General features: G+C 36.7%; 1 protein-coding gene across 1 annotated transcript in view; it reads right to left on the bottom strand.

The window, feature by feature from the left end:
- LOC121859560 (RNA-binding protein 1-like) overlaps positions 1–23,685 on the bottom strand; it is a 29,278-nt gene extending 5,593 nt beyond the window's left edge. The window contains exon 1 of the mRNA XM_042356486.1: positions 23,414–23,685. Within this exon, the coding sequence (XP_042212420.1) occupies positions 23,414–23,466 (53 nt within the window). The 5' untranslated portion in view covers positions 23,467–23,685. The remainder of the gene's footprint in view (positions 1–23,413) is intronic.
- Positions 23,686–25,559: the final 1,874 nt, after the last annotated feature.

Genomic DNA, 25,559 nt, shown 5'->3' with positions numbered 1-25,559 from the left:
TCAATATACAGTACTGTAGAAGATAAATTCAATGCATACGGAATCATGTTCTACACCACTTCTTGAACCAAAAGACAAATTGTTCATCAGATGCGAGTCTATACAATGTGAATTTGCCTACGGTATACTGTCTGTGTAAAATTACTTGAGGCCACTAATCTGCCCATAGCAAAGGTCTACATACAAGTTGGGGTGACTTGTCATTTGACTGACATTTAAAATTTGGCACACACCAAGACCTACACAGCCTGCCACCCACACGTCCAAGCTCCTTCCACCGAGTTATAACCAGACTAAATATTCCACCGATTTATAAAAAAAAATACCGTAGTAATATACAACACACATTAATACATGTACTGTCCTGACAAACGCACTGGGGGGAATATCAATTTGGGTACCTTATATAATTTCCAGAGTGTCTATGCACGTGTCTAAAACAAAACACTCGGGTTACCAAGAGCTTTTAGATCTAAATATTTTAAGATCTGATGGGTCAGTTTTGAAGAAATATAATCATTTATAAGTACCGGTAAACCCTCTCAGTAAGCGACTTCTCAATATCGGATACAATATTCTCAAAATGGGACGTCCTTTTGTCCTTTACAATACTTGTACAACAGAATCAACTGGTAATACAAGTTGTAACTCTGCCCCAGCATGTTTTGAATATGGCGCCATTAGTTTGCAGGGCGGAAGTATTAGCAGCACCATGCCACCAGGTTTCTTTATACAGTATCTCCAGCCAAGTACAGTATTTTGGTTATACAGTCTCTCCCTGACTTACGACAACCCGGACATACGAGCCATGGTCGTATAAAATATTTTTCACATAACGTATTTTCGAGCCCCGACTTTAGTGATCGCTCTGTGTACGGACAAAATTTTCGTTTGTAATTCACTTTAAAATGGATGGCAAGCGTAAAAGTGAGAGTTCTCGTGGTGCTGAGAAGAAAAAGAGACACCCATTTTAGAATTTCTATGTATTATTTTTGCCAGTCGAGGAGAGACTGTACAGTACACTCTTGTCTTTCCTTATATTCTGACTATATTTCAGCCCTACAATATGTCTTCCAAGAGACCAGTAGGTCACACCAAGAGCACCACCACTAATTTTCCTCTTGGGGGCCATGAATGTTGAAAAATTCACGAGTAGAGAAAAGCTTCACCAGCTAGAATGACTGGGAGATGTTCACAGAACCAGCACGAGACAGGATACCGGAGTTATGTTCGTTGTTTTTCAACTCGTAATTTCGGGTAGATATGAAATTTTTGTTCTACTCTGTTACATGCAAACACAATCTTTCATATAAAATGTGAAAAAAAAAAAAATAAAATTAATTAAATAATATTAGGTCAAATCATAAAGGAAATCATATCTGGGAAGGGGGGAAGGACGTGGGAGATCTCGGCTGTTCTCGGTCTCCTGTGTTCCATGTGCAGTGAAATAATTGCCAAATGACAATGTTTAATTTTTTCCTTTTGTGGTATTTTATTTACTGTATTAGTATTATACAGAGTATTTGTTTATTCCTCACATTTACTGGCACAGTATATTTTATTTTAGTATTTGAACAAAGATTACCTTCTTCCACACTCAAATCATCCTCTGTACTGTATTATGTAACAGTTCAGCCACCCCCCAGATACTGCTTACTGCCTCCACAGTCCACACACATGTTCACTTCCCACACATACACACCCATGCTCTTCATTTTTCTATTTTATAGTTTAACATTATACTGTATACTGTATTTTCTTTACTTCTAAGCCACATTAGAGTATTGTAATGATTTTGTCGTTTTTCCTTTCAAACAAGCACCGACAAAAGATAAACACACCGAGATAGCGAGATATTCTGGGTGGGTTGGCTCACACAAGAGCAAGACCCAAGCGTAAGGGCGATCGAGAGGGTCAGATGCATACAAGCGGAGTCATGTACAGTGTTTCCTTTATTCACAATGCATACTTGCACAATGAAATTACTTTCCCACAAATTCAATGATTATTTAAACAGTGCATTTTGTTTTCCCTATACAGTACATATGTAACAGAAAAAAAAGGGGGTTATCAGCATCCTTGGTAGACCAGCTTTGAGTATCCCAAATATTCTGGGACAAACTCATTTACTTGTATATCACACAAACCCACACTCCATCACAACACTTCTCTCTCTCTATTCCTCACTTGTCCTCACCTCATCTCTCATTTATCACAGTTTGCTTTGCACAAAATCTCTTATATAGGAAAACAAATGAAATGCCAATTTTCAGTACAACTCCATCCCAGACTGTGCAGATAGGCCAATTAGGCAGATCATTGACCCACATAGCATCCTTCCATATGACCTATTCCATCCATATACCATACATTAGACATAGTAGGTAGTTGGCACCTACCGCCTGAGAAGATATTGGAAGCATAATGTTTTGTCTAATGGTAGACCCTGCTGCCATGTGGCATCACAAAAATTGTGACCAGGTCCCAGGTTGCAGATCTGACTTTCTGCCTCATTTGCACACAATTGCAGGGTTTCAATTGTTTCTCTTACTTTGACAACAATAAATACATAAATCATTTCTCACTCTCGATTATTTTTGTTATTTTGTATTTATGGCTCATTATTATTACTATTAATTTTTATTAGTAGTAATATTTTCTTTTATTATAATTGTTAATTAATTTTATTCATTTTATTCCCTGTACAATATTATTATTATTGTTGTTTTATTATGTTTTATTATGTCTTTATTTGAGTCCCCCATCTGAGGAGTCCGTTTTCTCATCGCTTCGGGACGCCCAAGTCCCTCGTTTTCTCTAAATCTAAGAGTGCACCCGAGACTTCGTTATTCCTTGGTAATGACACAGAATTTGAAATTGCAACTGGGGTTGCAATTGTTGAGGCAACTTAGATATGTCTGATTATAACAAATATGTTATTACCAATTTGTAGGTGAAAGATTTTATCCTCAATAGATAGAGGTGAAACAAGGGGGCAACTGTGTGATAACAAAATTCTCGGCTTGAAAAATGCGCTATAACAGCAGGTGTGCAGACTTTGGAGGAGTGACAACGAAAATCGTGATAACCAAAGGATGGCTGTACATTATATACCAGACACACACATACAAATAAAAAATATTGTAATGAAAAATCCTCTCACAAATAATAAAAAATATAACAAGATATATTAAAAATCTTAGGGTCTACCCTCAAGTCAATCCGTGCTTTGTTTATAACTTTAATAAAAAAACACGGAGTTTACTTGAGGGTAGACTCACATTTTTAATACCCCACGTGGGTACAAATAAAACTGTAAATGCAAAGAAAGTCTCTATCCTATCCTTGTCACCATAAAAACCAAGTTGATCAGCAACTGTTTACAAAATACATCGGTGCCATCAGGTTAGAAGCCCACCAAATAAGAGGCAGAAATTTACTATAGATTGATCACCATAAGCACCAACTACTTACAGTTTCCCCTAAATTGAATACCATTATATTCTAATATGGATTAAATAAACTTGATACTGAACTGTACTGCTTATTAATGCTATAATGATTAATATAGTGGGGTATGCTATAACGAACGGATCCTACTACGAATATTCCTATAACGAACGGTTTTACCTATAAAATTGAGAATGCTATAACGAACGAAACTCCTACAACGAACATTATTTAATTTTTTTTTTACTTATTTATTGTTTTTTTATTTTTTTATTCATTCAGGGGTTTAGATGCATATTTATGCACTTTTTTAAAATTTTTACAATTTTATATTATATTTCTCAGAGTTAAGTGGTTGTATTTGGGGGCCTGGAACGGATTAATCCTATAACGAACAAGGTTCTAGAACCAATTAGATTTGTTATAGCATACCCCACTGTATAAGCCTTTAAAGCATTGTTCCCATAAAAAATTGCTGACCCAACATAAGAAGAACAATTGATGGTCCTAACTTAACAAGACAACACCTATCAGCCACGACCTTCGGTTCTTAATCCCCGACTAAAAAACAATCACATGTAACCAACGGAGGAACCAGGTGACTCCAGCTATCCCATGAGCTCTACGTAACCCCTAATTATGTACTGTGTTTGTGAATCACTGGTCTATACTATACTAATTATATTATGCAAAATTAGCTTTGTATTTCATTTGACTAAGGAGATGTGCCTGAATCAATACTAAGATAAAAAATATATCGTGGCTATAAGAGTTTATGATCAACACCTCTGAACTTGCGCTTGCCCAGAAGTTGTAGAACTTACTGCCATCTGGAATTCCTCAACAGCCTCCCTTATACTGTACACCAAAAATTTGAATTATTAATTTGTTTTCAAGGAAAGCCTTCTATATTATCTGATACCAAAAGTCTTCATTACAAACTCTTCCAAGGAATATAGGATGCGAATACACACAAAGGAATATGTGAGAACAATATGAACATTTAAAACAGCACCAAGTTAAGAGAAATGGCTGCCGAGGCATGAGGGCACTCACTGCCAAAGTTTAACATTCGCAAGTACTATAGGCAGTTTCTCAGTGAACTCCTAACTACAGTAAAACCACAATTCATTAAGTGGGACTTTACTCAAATCTACATCAATTATTACTGTGTAGCTGCAGTACACCCTCTAAGTGACTAAATTGCTGTTTTGTTACTGATTAAATGCTTTTATAGCCAACAATATAAAAAAAATTGCTTTGGAATCGAGAAGAACTCCTAAGCTTTCTTCATTGTGAGCCCAACCTACTATTAAGGTAAAGAAAAATATAAATTTGAAGTTAACTCATTTCTTAGATCAAATCACAAGTCAGGACCCTGAGGTTTGGGTTTTTAACTTTTGGTCATGGCTTTAATATAACTTTACCAGTTACAGATTGATATACTGTACTGTATCTACCGTTTCTCTTTTCACTAATGATGAAACGAATTGAGGACACTAGATTTCATAAATTTGAAACTTCCTACACAATTAAGGAATTTGGTCCTTTTAGTAGGCAAGCACTGCTAAAAAGCAGACCCCAATTTAAGAAAGGAATGTGTTCCTGTAAAATCTTTCATAAATGAAAAAATTGTTAAGGGAAGCATTCAGTATTTTCAATGTAATTTCAATTATTCAGAAGTTAAGCACACTAAAGTGAGACCCAAGTCTATTTAGACATTTCTATGGCGGCTGCCTGCGGGATGCCTCCCAATGCTATCCCACTGTACAAAACGTACCATGGTTGCCCACAGAAGACTAACAAGGGCAGAAACCACCTACTGCAGCGAGAAGTACAGTACAGTACTTAAAGTCTCTTTAAGATTAGTCACTGCTGCACATAAGCCTCTCCTGAGAGGCCTGTATGCACAAAACATCAACTCAATTTGGGCAAAACTGAACAGCACCTTCAAAAACTGGATACCAGAACAGCGGAGTAAGGTAAGGTGGTCAGAAGAAAGCACCTTCAGAGGCATATCAGGGCAACCAGGTAGTGCAAGACGACCATTTGGGGTAAGCAGGTACAAACCAGCATACACAGTGAAACAGTCAATCAGTCATGATCTGAGGTTGTTTTAGTGGGAAAGTTGGTCGGGGTGTATTGTATTTTCTCCCCCAAAATGTGGCAATGTCTGCTGACCGATACATTGATGTTCTTAAAAACCATTTGCTACATTTCCATGACATTCACAGGGTAAGAGAGTGACAAAATGACTTCAGAATAACAACATTGACATTCTACACAGACCAGAAAAGTCTGACCTGAATCCTATTAAAAATGTCTGATATTATCTCAAGAGGAAGCTGGCAAACTGCAACACCTCATCCGTCAAGCACCTGCAGGATGAGATCATGCGTATCTGGACTCAAGACCTTGACTCACAATATTGTACTTCAACAACTGAGCTAATGTGCCACAAAGGATTAAAATGGTCATCAAAGCAAAGGATAAAATGACAAAATACTAGAGAATTTTTGTGCAATCTTCATTTATTTTCATGCCTATGTTACATAACACAAAAATTCTTGGGGGCCCAGTCTTTTACAGACAATGTATGAAGAGGGGGGAAAAAAGTACAAAACTAACCTCATTCAACAAATGCTACTGGGAAGAGAGCTGCCAATTACACTAAGTCCTGGCAGGGGGAGCGCTTCCAACTACAGCACATACCATTTATTTTAATTGAAGGCCACAGTATTGTACAACAGTGTGAAGGGTAGGGTGGGATGTAGTCACAAACACCACCATAATGATAAGTAGTCTTTCACCATACCACTGACGGTGACTACAAGTGCATCATCAAGTACAGTACTGTATTCATAACTAAATTAAGGGACCATGATGACCAGACATCTATACGGTACAAATAATGCAAATTTGAACGAAAAAATTCTTATAATTCCTAACTCCCAAATAGTTCTGGTTTTGGGCTCTGTTTTGGTGGAACCTTCTCTTTCATCTGCCTTGAGCTTAGAGATCTAGGCAGAAAGAGCAAATGAAGGAGATGAAGATGGTGGAAATAGTATCAAGGAAGACCTATCCACTCACCATTGTAAAAACCTTATAGAAGAACTTAGTGATTGGAGCAAAAGAACTGTCATTGAAGGACACTTTATTTTGTGCGTAAGTTTCAAGTACTGTACAGTACTGCTTATAAAAGAAAAGCTTAAGTACGTGTCAAACAAAGAGTGACATTTTCAGGAAATTATCATGACAGCCAAACTTGAAGGTAACTTCGGGTTTAGCTGGTCATTCAACTATGCCCCAACACCCCAGACAAGACAGCATGCAAATTATGATACAGCTCTCATCAGTCGACAGCAACTCCCCTCAACATTCACCATGGGTTGAACTAAACATCTGTACAGTACTCACCCAGTAAAATAAAATACATGCTGAACTTCTTGTTAAACATGGCACAATTTCATTTAATATTCTGAGTGTTAGAGCTAGTGTGCATTGTATTGTATTCTGTCCCTTCATACAGGATGTTGTGTTGTGGTTTTTTACTACCAGTACCAATTTGTTCACTATACTTCATTTCAGTACTAATGTATTCTCCAAAACTCGCTTTGTAATGAAGGCAATAAGTAAGTTTCTGGTGTCATCATTTTCCAACAACCTCCATATGGTACAGTACAGTATATTATTCTTCACACTCACTGCAGACAAATAGACATGTCTCCACTCAAGTCACTCGGCCAGTTGCCCGATTGTTAAATTATACCCCAATGGTAAATTATAGAAAAAATATTTAATTTTCTTTCTTAATTTGGCAATACAGGTTGTACCTCTCTAGTCCGGCATTCTGTGGTCCGGAAACTCCCGTGGTCCGGAACGATTTTAGTTTGTCCAATAAGTAGATAGGCAGCTTTTTTTTTACCTTATCTGAACTATTATTACAGGAGTATTAAATTTTTGCCCCTCAGGCCCCAATGTGGGTCAGTGACCTATGCCCGGGTGGGCTAATCCCAGTAAAAAAAAGAACAAAACCGCGGGAAATTAAGGTTTGTTTACATCCGGCAGTTCGGCTGCTCTCTCTCTGCTTGTCTATACAGAGTACAACATTTAACCCTTCAATATATATGAACAGTAAATAAGTGTTGCTTTCATATTCCTATGTAGAGTAATGACGATATGTTTTCACATGTGCGCACTTACATACGCACCAAGATGGGACCACTCTGCTTCCTTATGCTCATCAATGATGCCCAAAGAGAAACCCCTGCTCGCTGGAAATATGTCGACGACTCCACCATTGGGATCAGCGTCAACAATTCTGCTCCCAACTATACCGCCCTTCAGGATTTATTGAACAGTCTCCAAAACTGGGCCACCAACAACCATGTCACCATCAACCATACCAAGACCATGGTTATGCACATCAACCTCTCCTCCGACATTGTCCCACCTCCTTCCATTACTCTAGGTCCCAACACACCCAGGTTGTAGATTCCACAAGCTCCTCGGCGTCACCATAGACAACAAACTAAATTGGAAACCACACGCCAGTGAAGTATCAAATCCTCCAGTTTCCCTCCACCTCCTCCGCCGACTCAAGTCCCTCGGAGTTCCTGCACACGAGCTCCTCAGTGTTTACACAACATTCATACTTCCCAAGCTCACCTATGCCTCCCCCACCTGGTCTTCCTCCCTAAATGCCACACAACGTAAACACCTAGAAAAAGTGCAAAAGAGGGCATGCAAGATTATTCTCTCCCCTTCCTACTCCACATATAAGAAGCGCTCAACACACTGACCCTTTCGACTCTCACTGACCATCACCACGACCTCTCTGCAAATTTGGTAAGAAGCTTCTACACCATCCCCGACACCGGCTCCTACTACCACCTGAGCTCCCTTGTCCGAGAATTGCTGTTCGACACCACAACCGCATCCAGCCCATACGTGCACGAACTGATCGCTATAAGAACAGCCCAGTCCCAACCATTGTAAAAATTATCAATAACATGTAATAAATCAGTGTATTCACTCCCAGTAAACACTGCTCCTTACACTGTCACTATGTTGAAATGAACTGTAGTTTGAGCTTTTCCACATCTAGTTATTATATGTCTTATTTGTGTCACTTATGTTACTTGTATATTATTTGTAATTCGTAACCCATTCCCCAAATATGTAACTGTATATTTTCAGCCTTCTGGCTGCCAAGCTCTTTCAATAAACCGTTAATTATTATTATTAGTCTCACTTTTTTTTTTACCATTAATGGTTAGCTACTTATATTGTTCCATTTATTAACATTAAATAACGTTACAGATAATTCAAACAACCATATTAATTTTCTTACATTAATTTTACTACAGCTACAATCAGGGTCTTATTTTCTTCAGTTTTATATGTAGAACCAATCAGTCACTGGTTTTGTAAGCTTTAACATAAACAATGCCGGCAGCCGTCTCGTCCTCGTGTGTTTTAATATTCCACGTATTATTAATAAATTGTATTGTTAATTTTGCACACACAAACATTAATTCAATAAAAACAAATTCAGAAACATTAATTAAAATATATAAGAACAGTAAATAAGTGTTGCTTTCATATTCTTATGTAAAGTAATGACGATATGTTTTCACGTGTGCGCACTTACATACGCGATCTCTCTTTTTTCTTTACCATTATCGTTAGCTACTTCTATTGTTCCATTTATTAACATAAAATAACATTACTTAAAACAACCATATTAATTTTACTACAGCTACAACCAAGGTCTTATTTTCTACAGTTTAATATGTAGAACCAGTCAGTCACTGGTTTTGTAATCAATGAAAACAATGCTGTGTCATTTCCTCGAGTGTTTTAATATTCTACGTATTATTTAATGAATTGTATTGCTCATTTTGCACACAAACATTAATTCAATAAAAAACACATTCAGTAATAAACAATAATGAATCTTTTGTAAATAGGAGAAATGACGACGTTTACACGATTATGCACGTCGTCTGCACGTTGGCGGGCCGTTCAAACCTGTCGAAATTAAAGTTTCCGCAGTCAAAATTTTTATTTATTTATTTTTTGTGTTCCAATAAAATACGTTGAATTAAAAACTCGCGAAATTTGACAAGCTACTATATGACATTTAACCCTTCAATATGTCTTCAAAGAGACCATGATGCAGAGAAAGTGGTGCTAGTGCTTCCAAGCATAAGCACAAGTCACTATCTATCCAGGAAAAGGGTGAATTTCCATGGTCCGGCACCGGTCAGGTCCCGAGGTTGCCAGACTAGAGGGGTACAACCTGTACTGTACTTTAGAGGTCAGACCCTTGAGATGAACTTGCCTTTGATAAATTTTCGATGGAAAAAAACCTTTCTTACCTCAGGAATGAAAATGTGAAGAAACTAAAATTTCCAAATTTTGGCTTTCCAATGTTTTCACCCTGAATATACTTCTCCGTAACTCGGGAACAATCGGTTACGGCGTTATTACTTTTTATGCGCCGGGAGGTGCTACCACCTAGGAAGACATTGGAAACAATGTATTGTCTAATGGTAGACCCTGCTGCCATATGGCACCACAAAAATTGAGACCAAGTTCCAGGTTGCTGATCTGATTTTCTGCCTCATTTATACACAATTGCAGGGTCTCAATTGTTTCTCTTACTTTGACAACACAACATACATACTGTATATCATGTCCCACTCTTGATTTTTTTTTTTTCATATTTATTTATGGCTCTACAGTATTATTACTATTACTGGGTATTATTATTTTATATATTTATTATAATTTATATTTTTATTAATTATTATTATCATTATATTTTCGCCCCAATGTAAGTCAATGACCTATGCCCTGGAGGGCTAATCCCATAAAAAAAGGCAACAGCTTATATTAATTATACAATAATATTAATTATACAATAATATTAATATTACACCAAAAAATTATATCTGGCAGTAAATTTCAAACTATTAGCTTTAAAGGTACAGTAGTTCAGACTTAATCAGCAAAGACTTTTCTCCTGCAGCAAATTATTTATTGTAGACAAGATAAATCAACCAGACCTTAGAACCGAAAGGTTTATTTCGTCAATCTATCTTGGGTTACATTTGGTAACGTACGTTGTCTGGGTCAGTTTATTTACTGTATACAGGGACTCCTTGTTGTTCATCGCCCCCTTTGTGGTGTCGTTAATTCGGCATTAGAAAATAATACAGTTAATTAAAAATAAGTATTTGTCCATCTCTACAATAATTTTACATAATTTCTATCTGTCCAGCGTACAATACAGTAGTTCTGCCCAGTTTGCAATTGCTCCTTGTGGCAATATTGGATTCGTCGACTCATCAATAAATTTTACCGACAAAAAATTCTACTACTGTATATCTAATTTCAGTATTTTGTACTGTACTACGTTTATAAAATATTGAAAAATATCTCCACTTAAACAAGTAAAGAGAATCGCCACAAAATTGTAAAATTTGTTTCCCAGAACTTCGCTGAATCAGACATTTTCTCTATTACAAATTTTAACACAGTGGCACCTTGCTCTTCCCCCGTTCGGTTTGTGTTATGTTGATACTAACTCTTCTATTTGTGATAAAATACTGTACCTCCCAACATGACACTGCAGCAAAAGATGAAAATCATAAAGTTTGAGGCTGGTGAACATTTGGAGGATTTAATATGGGGTCAATTATAAAATGAATAGCAAATTATTGGAAAAATGCATGAATTCAAATTTAAGGAAATATTTTTAAAATTAACTAAATTGGAATGGAAACTATGATTTCATATCAAAATAATATAATGTGTATTTTTGGTGGCCAACATATTATTGATATTATTTCAAAGTTATTCAACATGACCAATGTGCATAACTAGTTTCACAGTTGAATGTTTAGAAGTAAGAAAGTATATTATTTAATGTGTGAATCCAGTACAGTATAATTCATTTAATATCTTGCCGACTAAATTTGGACTAATATCGGTCAAACTGTCAAACATTAAAACTATCAAAAAAGGACTAATATCAAAACTCAAGTTGAAATACAGTTAGCAACTGTCAGCATGGATGAAAGTTTTGAACTGTGTAGCAGTGAATAATGATCAAGATATAAACAATATGAACAATTGTGTGGCAGTTAACATAATTTGTGAAGTGCGTAGTACAGTACTGTAGTATACAAGTATGCTGTTAACGTGTATGGAATTAAAAGGGTTATGAAACGTCTTTTTTTTTTATGAAAATTAAATACAAATAATTTAATTGAACAGCACATGAAATGAATTGGAAATGATAAATTTTTAATTTGACAATTGGATTTGAATTGACAAAACGGAATTGACCAAATCCCCACGGAGGATATTGCATGACATTTCTCTGTCCCACCTACCACAGCAAGATCTGTGATGATGGCAAGTACTGTAGTGTTCAAAGGTGTCATAACAAAATGCTATTTCCATGAGTGCAACTAAAGTTACAAGAAGTAACGTGTCAGATTATCCTCTTCCCTCCTCTCCCTAGTAACACACCCCCCTGCTGATGATGTCAGCAGTCACACCGTGGCAAAACAACATCGACGCATCAGTTCCAAGACCATCACCGGTTAGGGTTACACCAGCTTATGAATTATTTCCGACGTGCATTTTTATTAATTATGTTTATTAGTAAACGTTAGAGAACAAACTGCGTTAGTCAGCAATGATTGCATCACACAAACAAAGCAGCAGGAATTTACGGTGACAATAACTCATCAGCGGTCAAGCATGGGATTTTTTTCTCATACACCATTATATAATGAGTAACTATAGAATATAATTACAGGAGACCCCCCCAAGTTCGCGGTCCTATTATTCGTGGGTGACACCCTGGATGTACCCAAGAATGTCTGTGGGTAGTTTTAAAGTTGCCAGCACTTTTGCAACTGGAACAGGGAGCCATTCGTTCTAGACACAGTAATTTCCTTTACCTGTTTTGTAAATATGTATGTGTGTAGACACACACACACACAAAACCCATACAAATTAATAAAAATTGGAAAATCCTCTTACAAATAATCAAACAAATTAATTAAAAATATAGCAGACTACCCTCAAGTCCGTGCTTTATTAAGAGGGTAGACTCACATTGTTAATAAATTTGTTTCTGATTATTTGTGAGAGGATTTTCCAATTATTATTTATTTGCATGTGTTTTGTGTGCATGTCTACACACACACACATATACCCTGTATGTACAATACAGGTAAAAGAAATAATTGTCATAAGGGCAAACACAAAGGGAATATACATTTCTTTGTACACAAGTAAAAATGTACCCCCCCTCCCACCGGTCTGCAAATGTTATTCGCCGATTCGCCACCATTTTGAGTTCCTACCCCCCACGAATTTGGGGGGCCCCTTGTACTATAGATATTGGCAAAGCAGTTCCTATTGTTTATAATTTCTCATAAGTACAGGTACAGTGAGGTATGCTATAACGAACGGATTCTACTACGAATATTCCTATAACGAACGGTTTTACCTGTAAAATTGAGAATGCTATAACGAACGAAACTCCTACAACGAACAGTATTTTTTTTTTTTTACTAATTTATTGTTTTTTATTACAAGTATTAATGATATTCTCTATTTCAAGAGTTTAGATGCATATTTATGCCCTTTTTTACAATTTTTACAATTTTATATTATATTTTTCAGTGTAAAGTGGTTGTGTTTGGGGGCATGGAACGGATTAATCCTATAACGAACGAATGCTATAACGAACAAGGTACTAGAACCAATTAGATTCGTTATAGCATACCCCACTGTATACAATTATTATTGTACAGTACAATACTACACAGTATAGCATGTATTTTACTTACGTTTATTAAAATGGCTTATATCCATTGTGTACACCATAATGTTTCATTTAAAAAGTGTGGCATTTTAAGTTTTTTTTGGGGGGGGGGATATGTCTTTGATATGGCATTCAAAGTTAAATATAGTACAGTACTAGTTTAGGACCCTGAGGAACCAAAATTGATACAATGGTAGTCCGAGAAAACACCATCCAAAACTACATACTGTATACTTTGTGACCAGACAGGAAAACAAGATTTGGGAGGGGGGAGGCTTTGGCTTCGATACAGATGGAAAAAAAAAAAGAATATTAATAATCAAGTGAAAAAATTCCTAAGCAAAGAGGTTGTCTTTGGCCATAATTATGTGGATGGAGTTTTATAGCAACACAGTATTCATAATATTTATGCATTTATGTATGGTTTCTCCCACCCATCCCCCCATGTGGCCTTGGGTAGATGATTGGATAATCTTGGTAAAATACTTTTTAAATAAAAGTGGGGAGAAACAGCACAAAAACGACACTAGAAATAGATTCTTGGCAACTTATTTCTTCTCTGGTGTGTGGTGGGAGGCATAGTGTTATCAGTGGGTTCTAGCTTAAGAAAGCTTATGCCAAGAGCAGAGGTATCCAAGAGGAAGAAAGACAATATTGCTCAGACCGATGAAGGTAGTGTGACACCACCAGGCAGTTTAACCCTCCCTCTCACCACAGCCTCTCCACAAAACTCATCATGTTCATCTCTTTGAGTTAGATTGTTCGCAGAATCTAAAGACGGCAAGTCTGACAGCAACAATGAACATGTTATCATCACCAAGCTCTTGAAAATTCACCGAAAACCCAAGGCATCAATGTCAGAGGCACAGAACACCGAAGACAAGGCCTAAAAATGGAAAGACCAGGAAGAGAAGCACACCAGACTATGCACCAGAAGCCTGTTGATAAAAGCTGTCAACAAAGAGGAGTGTAACCACCTCAAACCGTATCAACCAAAATAGTACCCTGCCTCAATTAAGTGGGGGGAGGGGCATGAAGAATAAGGAATATAACTGGAGTTTAGTTGGAGATGTAAAAATACATGAAAAATTCACATTGTGTATAATTCGCTTGGAATGAGCACTTACACAGGGGAGAAAGGTTGACAAACTATCAAGCTGTATCTTAAAATTAACTTTTCCAACACCTGGATTGGAATTTCTCAGCTCGTTTTTGACTGATTGCAATAACCCAAAAACTTGACACAAGAAGAACCTTTCTTCAACATAATGGTGTCATCCAACATTTTTTTTTTTTGTAAGACATGTTTTTGGTTGAAAATTTATTTTGGCATTTTGACAAAAATTTCCATAGGGTTTGAAAAAATCACATATCCCTGAAACCAAAGCTATATACAGACATTTTGTGATGTAATGTTCAAAGACAATAATTGAGGTCTTAATACCAATTCCAAGGCAAAGAAAAAATAATACAATGGAAAAATTCTGCCTTGAAAATTTAGAAAGGGTACAAAGTATTGAAAAATTGAAAAGGTAGAAGGGATTTATGGGGCTAGAATTGATGTACAGTAGGACCCCGCTTAACGCGGTCAATTGAACCCACAGGGTAACGTGTTAAGTGAAAAAACCGCATTAAGTGAACAACAGAACATATGGGATTAATTCCAATAGAGACTGGCCGGACCCCCAAACTCTACTTTTTCCGACACAATACCTATGTTCTAGTAAAAATAACATCTTAATTTTATGATGGTACATGCACACAATTAATACTTAAGAGAAAGAGAAATACAGTCGCCAAGTTAATGTCCATTCAAATAATGGACTCGACTCCCTCCCCCTCTTCTCACACTACACTCCCTGGCTCTTCCCTCTGAGAAATTTTGGGGGGAAAACCACTAAATTTTAATAAATAATACCTCAAACTAAAGTTAGGATAATATAATTGACATTGCTGGATTCCTTGTAAGACCAGGAATATTTTGAATATAAATGTCATATTTTGCACAAAAGATAACATATTTACTCAGAGTAAACATTATATCTAAAATTTGTATGTCTAATGCAAAATCTATGATGTTTATATTCAAAATGATCATCAAATTGTAAGAATTCCAGCAATGTAAATTATATTCTGGCCGGGTAATTTGTATGAATTTTATGAGCTAAAACAGGCAGGCAGGCAGGCGGGTGGGTGGCGGGTGGGGCGAATCTAAAAATAGCGTCTCGAGCCAGACACTCCGCGCGTATACGAGGAAAAAACCCGTGTTAAGTGAAAGTTCGGCTCTGGCGAGGCACCGCGTATACGTGAAATCGCGCTAAGCGAAACCGCGTTAAGCGGGGTATTACTGTACAGTATACACGTTGTCCTCGATTGATGACAGGAATATCACAACAAATTAACACAATTAAATCCATCTATGCCTTAAGCTGGACAGGGTTTTGTAACCACAACCAATTGATTGGTGGACTAAATGTGTTTGCTATAACATAAGCAGAAAATGGTCACTGATAGTTGTGATACTTTCAAGGTGTTTGAGAACACAAAGTCTTTATTACCATTTCAAAATCTATTATTGCAAAAGTGAGGGAAACTGATAATCAGTAGGGTTGGATTTATCACCTTTCTTCAGAGTTGGATGAATAATAGCATCTTTCCATGAAGTAAGGAAGGCAGATGTGCAAAGTGGCAGCAAGTGGAGCAAAATCCTTTGTCAATTTTTTTACATCTCGTTTTAATTTTGCTGGCCAAAGTTTCAGCACCTCCAGATTTAGGCGAGGACTCACCGACTCGTCCACATAAACCAACAAAACCTAGTACTGCACTGTAATACCTCCGTTAGCCGGAATCCCTCAAACCCGGAACTCTCCGACAGCCGGAATTGAAATTTTCTCGGAAAATCGTTCCCAAAGCCGGAATTTTCCGACTTTAGGAACAATTTTTTGAGGGGCACATATTCCGTAAAATTCAGAGAAATTTTTCCCGGTACTTGTACCCGGAAAATTCAGGGGATGAGGGAGTTTTTTTTCCCCGGGTTTGACATGAAAATCAAGTGCATTTTCTGGAAATTGCATGAAAATTTTTACGTTACCCATAAAATTCTCGGGATGAGATTTTTTCCCGGGTTTGAGAGATGGTGTAATAGGCAATTCCTGGGACTTCGAGAAAATTTTTCCGTTACCCGGAAAATTCTGGGGATGGATTTATTCCCGGCTTTGAGAGAGTCGTCTCATTACCCAGAAATTTCTCATTCTCGGAAGTGCTCTGCACCAAATGTTCCAGGTAACGGAGATATCACTGTACAGTACCGTACTATACTGTAATTGGATTATTTTTCATGATGTTAGGTAAGGTTGGGTTGCCTGATTTAAGATAAATAAACACTAAAATTTCTAAGAATCAAAATTACCCAAAAACCAAAACAAGAAATTTATGAAGTGGTGGGCACCACTAAACTACCAGACAAGCTTGAGCAGTTTGTTTATAGAGCGCTGTGTTCTTTAAGTGTGCTTAAAGTTAACAGACCCTTTGTTGTAACTGCTAATATTACTTTGAATTTACTCAAGGATGATGATGTCACTACTTACACAATCAACAAGATTGGCTAAAGTAATTTTGGCTAAAAATGGTAGCATTTCAATGTAGAACATTGAAAGTTTAAAAGGCTATAATTTTTCTGCAATTTATTTCTAAAAAAATAAATAAAAAATCATATTCTTGGAATTGGCATAAAATCCTGTGCACTATTAGGAAAAAAATTTAAATTTTGAGTGTGGCACAGGAAACCAAAAAGATCCAAATACTATACAGTACAGTACAGGTACTCCTCGACTTATGACCACCAGGACATACGACCGCCGCAGTCGTATAAAATATTTTAAAATTATGTATTTTCAAGACCCGCCGTTAGTGATCGCACTGTGTACTGACAATTTTTTTTTTTAATTCCCTTTAAAATGGCTGGCAAGCGTAAAGTGAGAGTTCTCGTGGTGCTGAGAAGAAAAAGAGACCCATTTTAGATTTTTTATTTTCGACTTACGACCTGGTCGTCGGTCCCTAACCCTGTCTTAAGTCGAGGACTGACTATATGAATTGCAATTCCTCAGTGGATATGAACTACAGTACTATCAAGATACAGAAAGTCTTTCATGAAATATCTCTCTGAAATAACTAGTTTGGGCGAGAGAAAAAAAATACACGTAGTGAACATTATGAAAGTCAAGGTTTCTTATGTTAAATTATGTATGCTACTGTGATACAGGCATAAGATATTTTGTTTCTTTGGCTGATTAGTTTATAACAATACAGCATATAAGTAGCTGCTTAATTTTGACTTCCTTCTTTTATATTCTGTACAGAAAAACCAAACAGACTTCGCGATTTAAAAAAAAAAATCTCGATTTAATCATGATTTAAATCAACCAATCCTGCAGTGCCCTAATTGTGAATTACAGTATCATGTCACTTTAGAGAGGATAGGCATCAGTGGTATTGTGGAAAATACAAAGTTATTGCCCCCCCCCCCCAAAATGAGAGCATCTTTTCCATGGCCGATTTCAGCGATTTTTTTTTAAGGTGGCATTTTAAATCCCGGAAGTTTATTCAAACAACTTTGAAAAGGAGATTCATTGCCTCATGTACAGAATGCAATTATGGCATTGTCTAGTACTGGAAAAACCGTAAGTTATTGCAAGGCATCTGTGCTTGTTGAGGATCAAGACCATGTTTAACACTTAATAAGTGATCACAGACTTCTTGAAAGAATGTTTAAGTGTCCAAAAATGTGGCAGGGAAGTGACATTATTAGTTTTGGTGTAACATGTGACCTTACTACTGTTCATAGGTAAGTTCCTTCTGTTATAAGAAGGTCTAGGAGGGAGGACACGTTAGTAACTTAATACGGTTAAACAACTGGTAAAGGTGGAGAAGACCATGAACACCAGAAATAATTTCCAGTATTGAACCAAAAATTTCTGGATATACTATATGAATGACACTGACAGAAAAATGGAAGTGAGAACACATCGAAGCTACATGGAGTATTACAAACTGACCATCTTACCTAACCTATCTAACCCCCTACCAAACCTCACCTAACTTAACCTGTGCATTATCGTTTCGATTCCTCTTACTATCATCCAAACATCTCTCAAAAAAATGAATGAATTCAACTCAATATAAATCATAATACAGTATATGTAAATATGCCCAAATAGATCGTCCTTCCTTCCTGACATGTAAACGAATACCATGGATGCTCCCACATATCAGACAATGTGAACCAAATCATGGTCGCCACGGGAGATCCAACGGCGCCATAATTACAGTAATTATTTTATTTTGTAACCTACAAAGGACGTAGATGTGAAATTATTGCTATATGATCAGTGTCCACATTGTTTTTACCCAGTTACTTCTCCCTTATCTCACACCCTGCCCACTAATAAGTAATTTATGATTGAAGAATAGGCTAAAAATCGAAAAAAATATTCTGAGGTTGCCACCTCAATTTTATGGGTGCTGGATAACTCGTACCCAATTTATGAGATAGTTCGTACCAACCAAGTATACAATATATAGATGGGGGTCCAAAGTAATTAGGTAAGGTTGTCAGGTTTTGTGCACTGTCATACCAGGTATCAATTTTATTATTTAGGATCATGCAAATAACCTTAAGAAGCTTTGGTGAAATTCTGAAAGTTCGTTCTGATAATTACCGTTTCCTCCACCTTTACCCAATGGGACTACCAATTGCCAATAAATTTGAGTGTACATTTCTCAATTCATTTCTGCTGAAATAAAATGCAATATTTTCAGATTTTGGTTTTATGTACAGTATACAGTATTGCAATTTCAACTAAAGTGGCTATCAAGTTGAGCAATGTGTCGCTTATTATTTAATTACAAGCAAATGTAGGGTTCAGAAGATAACTCCACAAGATCTATTCATTTGTTAAGTAAAAGACCTTTGGCTGCATATTGGTAGAAAATGCAACAATACCAAGGTCCTCATTCTAGGTGAGGTTTGTTTTTGAGTTGAGCAAAGTATTTTTCCCATGAATTTTTTTTTTATTATTATTAAATTATTTTTGTTGGAAATCATTTTTGGGTAGTGCCATATTGGTTGAAAATACAAATTTACCCTATTTTTTTAGTGGTGTACCTCCAACTCGGCCCACCTTGCACGCTTCAAACAAGTAGCTGACTAGAGGTTCTGGAATGAGTCTAAGAGATATGTTTTAGGTCTCTTTTGGTTCAATGAAATACGAAGAGAGTGAATGAGTGAATACCAGGGGTTCAATCGGCATGAAGGACGAATTTTATGAGTTTTGTTAGTAGAACTTGATCAGCAAACCATGATTCACATTCGTAACTTGTGCTTCTCCAGGTGATTTCGAATAGGGTTTGAAATTATTGCTTCCAGCAATTTGCGTACAATTGATGTTAAACTGATTGGACAGGAGTTAGAGGATAGTGATCTATCTCCCTTCTTGAATATCGGTATCACATTCCCTAAGGGAATAGTAAGCTCTTCCTTACATTCCTTAATACTCTGGCAAATATCTCATTGGGACCTGGTGATTTATTTGACATTAGTTGGTCTATTTGCTTACTAACATCGTTACTAGTCACTACTATCTCACTTGATCTACTTTCTTCACTATCTGTATATAGTCGAAGCGTCGGGTATCACGTTTAAATTTTCGGTGCTGAAAACTGATAAAAATACCTGTTCAGATTATTGCTAATTTCTCCGTCATTATCAGTCAGCTTGCCGGTATTGGTCCAATCTGGTCTCGTTTTAGTTTGATACATTTGATAGAATCCCTTGGGGTTTGACTTTGCCTCCCTTGCTACCTTCACTTCATTATTCCTCTTTGCTTTTCTTATCTTGGTCTTAACCTTACTGGCCAATACCTTATAATAATCTCGGAGGTAAACTTCACGATTTATTATCCTTCCTTTTGCCAATAATATTCTTAAAATAATTATTTATCCATTTGGGGTCATTGTTATTTGATCTGAGTTTTCTGTATGGTATGTTCAGCCTTTGTGCATTAAGGAACTCATTATTTAAATTGTTGTGGAACTCGCCAACCTCAAATCTCGTGATCAGGTCATCCTCAACAGTCATTTTGTGAGGGTGTCGTTGTGAGGACTCCAGGTAAAGTGATCTTAATTGTGAACAAAATAGACAATATAAAATTATATATAAAAGAAAAAAGATCACCTCTTCCACATACTGTATGTACAAACCCATTCCCCCCCTCCCCTTACAATCTATGATGCTTTTTATCATTCATGTTAAAAAATTTTAACTTTTACTTTTTAGTCCGAGTTGGTTAACCTAAGTGGTCCGAGATGGTATGAGTTGGACTGTAACCTTTTTTAGTTCACCAAAGTATCATGCTTTAATCTCTAGGCTAAATCCAACTGTCCTTACTCCAGGGCTGGATTTGCATTTTTGTTATTATACTTTAGGACAGCGATTCCCAAATAGGGGTAAATTACCCCACTGGGGGTAATTTCGCATTCAACGGGGGTAACGACAGCCTTTAGGAAAGTTTAGGTTTAAGGAAAAAACATTAAATACAGACACACAAATATTCACATGTATCATTATTAACAATGATTTAAATCTCCGCGTATGTCCAGTAGCACTCACCACCGCCAATCCATTGCCTCAGAGAAGGGAGGGGGTGGGGTGGTATGACAGAGGGCGGGGCAAGAAATAGGGAAACATAACTTTTATTCATAACTTGTCAGAGGAAGACGGACGTACATGATAGTCTGGCATTTTTGAGCAAAAAGGTAAATATGGCATTTTTTGACGATATCTTACGTAATGCTATATTTACTCAAGAAGTAATTTTTCTGTTGCCTTTACTGTACTTTTGTCTCATTCCATTTATAGTTCAGAATAAACCAATATACATATATTCGTCTCTCTCTCTCTGTGTGTGTGTGTGTGTGTGTGTGTGTGTGTGTGTGTGTGTGTGTGCAGGTCAGTATTCTCGTTTGTTTTATAATTCGTCTCTTTGACTGTTACCTTGTTCATTCATCTGTAGATGAATAATTGGGAAAGTGGGTTGAATTTTATGTGCAGGCATAGAAGTTATGTTCTGATTTATACAAGCGAATTTATTGTTTTTTGTGATGAAATTTGAACATATATTCGTATGTGTTATTTTATTTTATTTCCCTTTTATTTTTCTCTCCCTCATATGTTTCTGTCTGTAAGTCTGTACTTCTTTTTACAGCTGTCCTCAAGAAAGCGTGTGTATTCCGAGGCTTTTCTGGAGCTTGGGTTCACTGTAGGCCTGCTATTATTATTTGATTTATTTATTTCAGAGAGTATTTGTACTTATTGTACTTTGCAATTATTGTTTTATTTATTTCAATAGCAGTGAAAGTGTCATTGCACTCCTGAAATTAATAATTGATTTATTTCCAACAGAAAGAGTAATTGTAATTCCTGCATTTATGTCATTATTGTTCTATAAAATACAGGAAAGTCCAACCTAATAAAGTTATATTTATTGCACATTAGCGTGTAACTAATAATAACAAAATGTTGTGGGGTAATGAGCTTGTTGCTAAGCATGATTTTGGAAAAATTGGGGTAATGGCCAAAAGTAATTGGGAACCGCTGCTTTAGGACATAGCACACCCGAAAGTTTAAACTACTGAAACATTTAGTTCTCCATATTCTGAGCATTTTGAACCCCATATATACATGGCGGAAACGGATAATAGCGGCAATTGAATTTAATTGATTTTACGTAGTTTTCAGTCTTTGTCTATGCGAGGAGATGTTGTCGGCACACCACGCATATGCAATATTGACCGACGTCATCCAGTCGTGACCAATGATGTATCGATATCATCGCGCGAATTTTTTTGGGCCAATCACATTTGATTTTTTTTTCAAAGGAAACATCCTGGGTATGATTTTATTTTCATTGACCAGTCTCACAATGGCCGTGGTGGAGGTTGGTTGTCTTTTGTGAGCCTACTATTATTTTAAGTTTATTGCAGAGTTTCACGAGAAAGACGACGATTCTATCCAATTCTTACGTATCCCTGGTCCTTCCACTTCTAACTATGGCATTGTACTTTCGGACATGGCGCGCCCAGTGTTTTAAACTACCGGGTTAGGTTAGGTTTTGTTAGGTTAGAGGACTAGTTCTTGTTTTCTCCCCCACCCAAAAACCCCGATTTCCCAGGCTCTCCTCCATTGTCGATGGGTGGGACAAGCAATTTCCGCCAAAAATAAAGGTCAGATTCGTTTAAAACACAGTGGAAAAACATATTGGTCAACCCTGAGGGACTCCTAAAGTAAAAAATTTCCGCATTTTTAAAGATAATCCCTAAGAAAACTCGACAATATGACAGGTATTTTTTTTTTAATTTTCACTAATATATTTACCCGACTTTCAAAAGTTAAAAATAAATTTCCTCTAACAAAATCTGAAGAAAATAGAAGACTACATAAGGAAAGCCCAGAATTGCCCAATTTGCTATCCATCAGATATTAAGATTTATATGAAGCCTTTATTCTACAAGCCAGTTGGTCCCATCTTAGATACCGTATATTATTGGAAATTCTCATCACGTCTAGATATCCACGGCTTTTATTATAATCCAAATGTTTTGAAATATGCAACAACAAACGCTTCCCCTGACAGACAAAGGCAGCTTTTGAACCATAATGTCTGACACGAGATTCTCACCCAACAAGCTGTGGTGGAATCCATTTTGTTTTCCCCCACAGGAATATCGAATCCTATACTTATGTCCACACAGCTACGAGATAAACCTTTTATAAACTCTTGAAATTATATAAAAGTTAATCTCGTGATGAAATAAATTAACTTCATGCTGGATTAACGGGTGCAACAAAGGACTTAAAAAATTGGAAACGATATTCTGTATAAAACATGGATGGCGTCGTTTGCAAATATCAATAACCTAAAATTAAAACCTGAAAAGTTTGAAACATACATTAATTATACACAATGGAAATATAATATCAATGGTTAGTAATTATTCCAGAAGGAAACTATAGATAAAACAAAAGAATTAAAAGTTTGGTGGAGAAGCGCTTACTTGGTAATGGCTGCCCCCTGGCCCTCCATCCTTGATCCCAGCCTCTGCGCCATTCAACACGCCTAAACAACTAAACTAACAACGTAAGCACTGTGTCGTACACTTAAAAACACTTGAATGAGAATTAACTAGGTGGGAGATGGAACTTGCCTGAAGGAAACATGCACTTCTTAGAGAAAATGCGTATATGGACTCAAAAGAGCTAGACAGACGAAGCTTGCTTGGTGAGCGCACACTTGCAAAGACGCGTAGTGGTGGGCGAGGCGACGCTCATCACCGCCGACCTCTGGCAACCGTCACCAGTTAATACTATCACTAGATGGCGATAATAATGATCTTTTATTCACTTAATGCATTAATTGAGGAGATGAGCACAGTCCAATACATGATACCGTAAAAAGAAAGTACTTTTATTTGTAATATCGATCATAGTTAAAATATATGTGTGCATTTACGTTCTGGTAGTATCTATAAAATTCTAAAGTTTAAATACAAATAAAAATTATAAAATTTTGCATGTATTATTCAGGATAAATGTACACTATACGTAGCATGTGCTCCAAAAAAAGTAAAGTCAAGCATTTCTTGTAATCATAATAAAATAGCAGCAAGGGAGGGAAGGATGAAGGTAACACCACCCAAGGGCTAAATTCGACTTGTGTTGCGCAGGAGTCGTAGATCACACCATAACGTTATCTGGTGATTTACAGCAACGTTAGAGACCGTTATTGTAATGTTATTGTTATGTAATGTTATTGTTTTCCAAGTCCAACTAGTGTTCATCAAAATTTTGTAAACACACTCAGAGGATACAAGGAAGATAAAGGATAAAAGTAAGTTCTGGTTAAAACAGATACAAATGAAAGAAACCGGGAATCTTTCATTTTCGTTTATTTTTTATTTTTTTCCTATACAGGACAGTATATTCAGAAAACCACAAGATAAATTTGTTTTAACTGTGTTCTCAATATTTTTTTAGACTATAAATAGATCTTTTGATATTGTTCAGTTCTTATTCCATTTTTTTTATTATACAAGTAGACTGAAGACGGTACCGTATTCCGATTTATTCAAACACTTGCCAATTGTCACTAATCAATGGTCTGGAAGAAATTTTGCCTGCTGAATGGAAAACGTTTTGGTTTGCATAGAATCATAGCCCATTGGTCTTAAGTAAATTCCTTGCTGTAGTGCTGTACAGGGGCGGATCCAGGAATATAAAAAGGGAGGGGGTGTCCAAGAGCTGAGTGGCTGGAGGACATGGCGAGCTCTCTCGGCCTTTTTTTTTGGGGGGGGGGGGTTGGCAGTAAGCCTCCCAGAATTATTTTTGAAATGTGACCAATATCTTGGACATCTTAAGGCCATTTTGAAGCTATGGCACTTCATATTAAAAGATATTCTGAGGCCAATAGTAATTAGTTTTTACTATACAAAAACGCCAGAGTACAATATTGCATTTACGAAAGAAGTATTGGAATTTTCTGATGAAAAGGGGGTCTAGACTTCCAGGAGCCCCCCTGGGCCCCTGCTGAACGTGAACGGGGGTTTAGTCACATGAACATAATTGCCATTGATAAAAGCAACTACAATATACTTATCGCACATACTGTGTACAGTATATCATTATTGTTCATTTACATGGTCCACCATTGCACTTTGGAAGCTAAGGTGTCATACTGAATGAATATAAGGAAATATTTCTTCAGAGAGAGGGTGGTAGACCTATGGAACAGTCTACCAGCTCAAGCTGTGGAAGCGAGAAATTTTTTTTGGTGTAAATCGCCACCGCCTCTGGACACAGGGTGTCAGTGAAGACAAAAGAAAAGGCACTGATAAGCATTTACTGTACCATTAATGTACAGTATACACTATAGGCACAATTTGCTTAACGAAACGTTACGAAATGCAATGCATGATGTAAAAAAAAAATTTTCAGCTAGAATATAATTTTCTGTATTCTAAAAATATTGAACAATAGCTTACAGTCCAAATACTCATTCCACATCACTTGAAAACAAATCCATTGCCTAATTTTTAACTTTAAAAATGAACCCTCTCCTGTTCCTCTTCACAGATAGCAGAGATGTAGCTTCAAACTGTACTATACTGCAGTGTAACCATTGACGGGACGCAGACATTCGACTGT

Source organism: Homarus americanus, unplaced genomic scaffold (genome assembly GCF_018991925.1).
Source record: "Homarus americanus isolate GMGI-L3 unplaced genomic scaffold, GMGI_Hamer_2.0 scaffold2224, whole genome shotgun sequence".
Taxonomy (NCBI): Eukaryota; Metazoa; Arthropoda; class Malacostraca; order Decapoda; family Nephropidae; genus Homarus; species Homarus americanus.
Note: the sequence above shows the minus strand (reverse complement) of the source record. Positions and strands in the feature narration are given on the sequence as shown.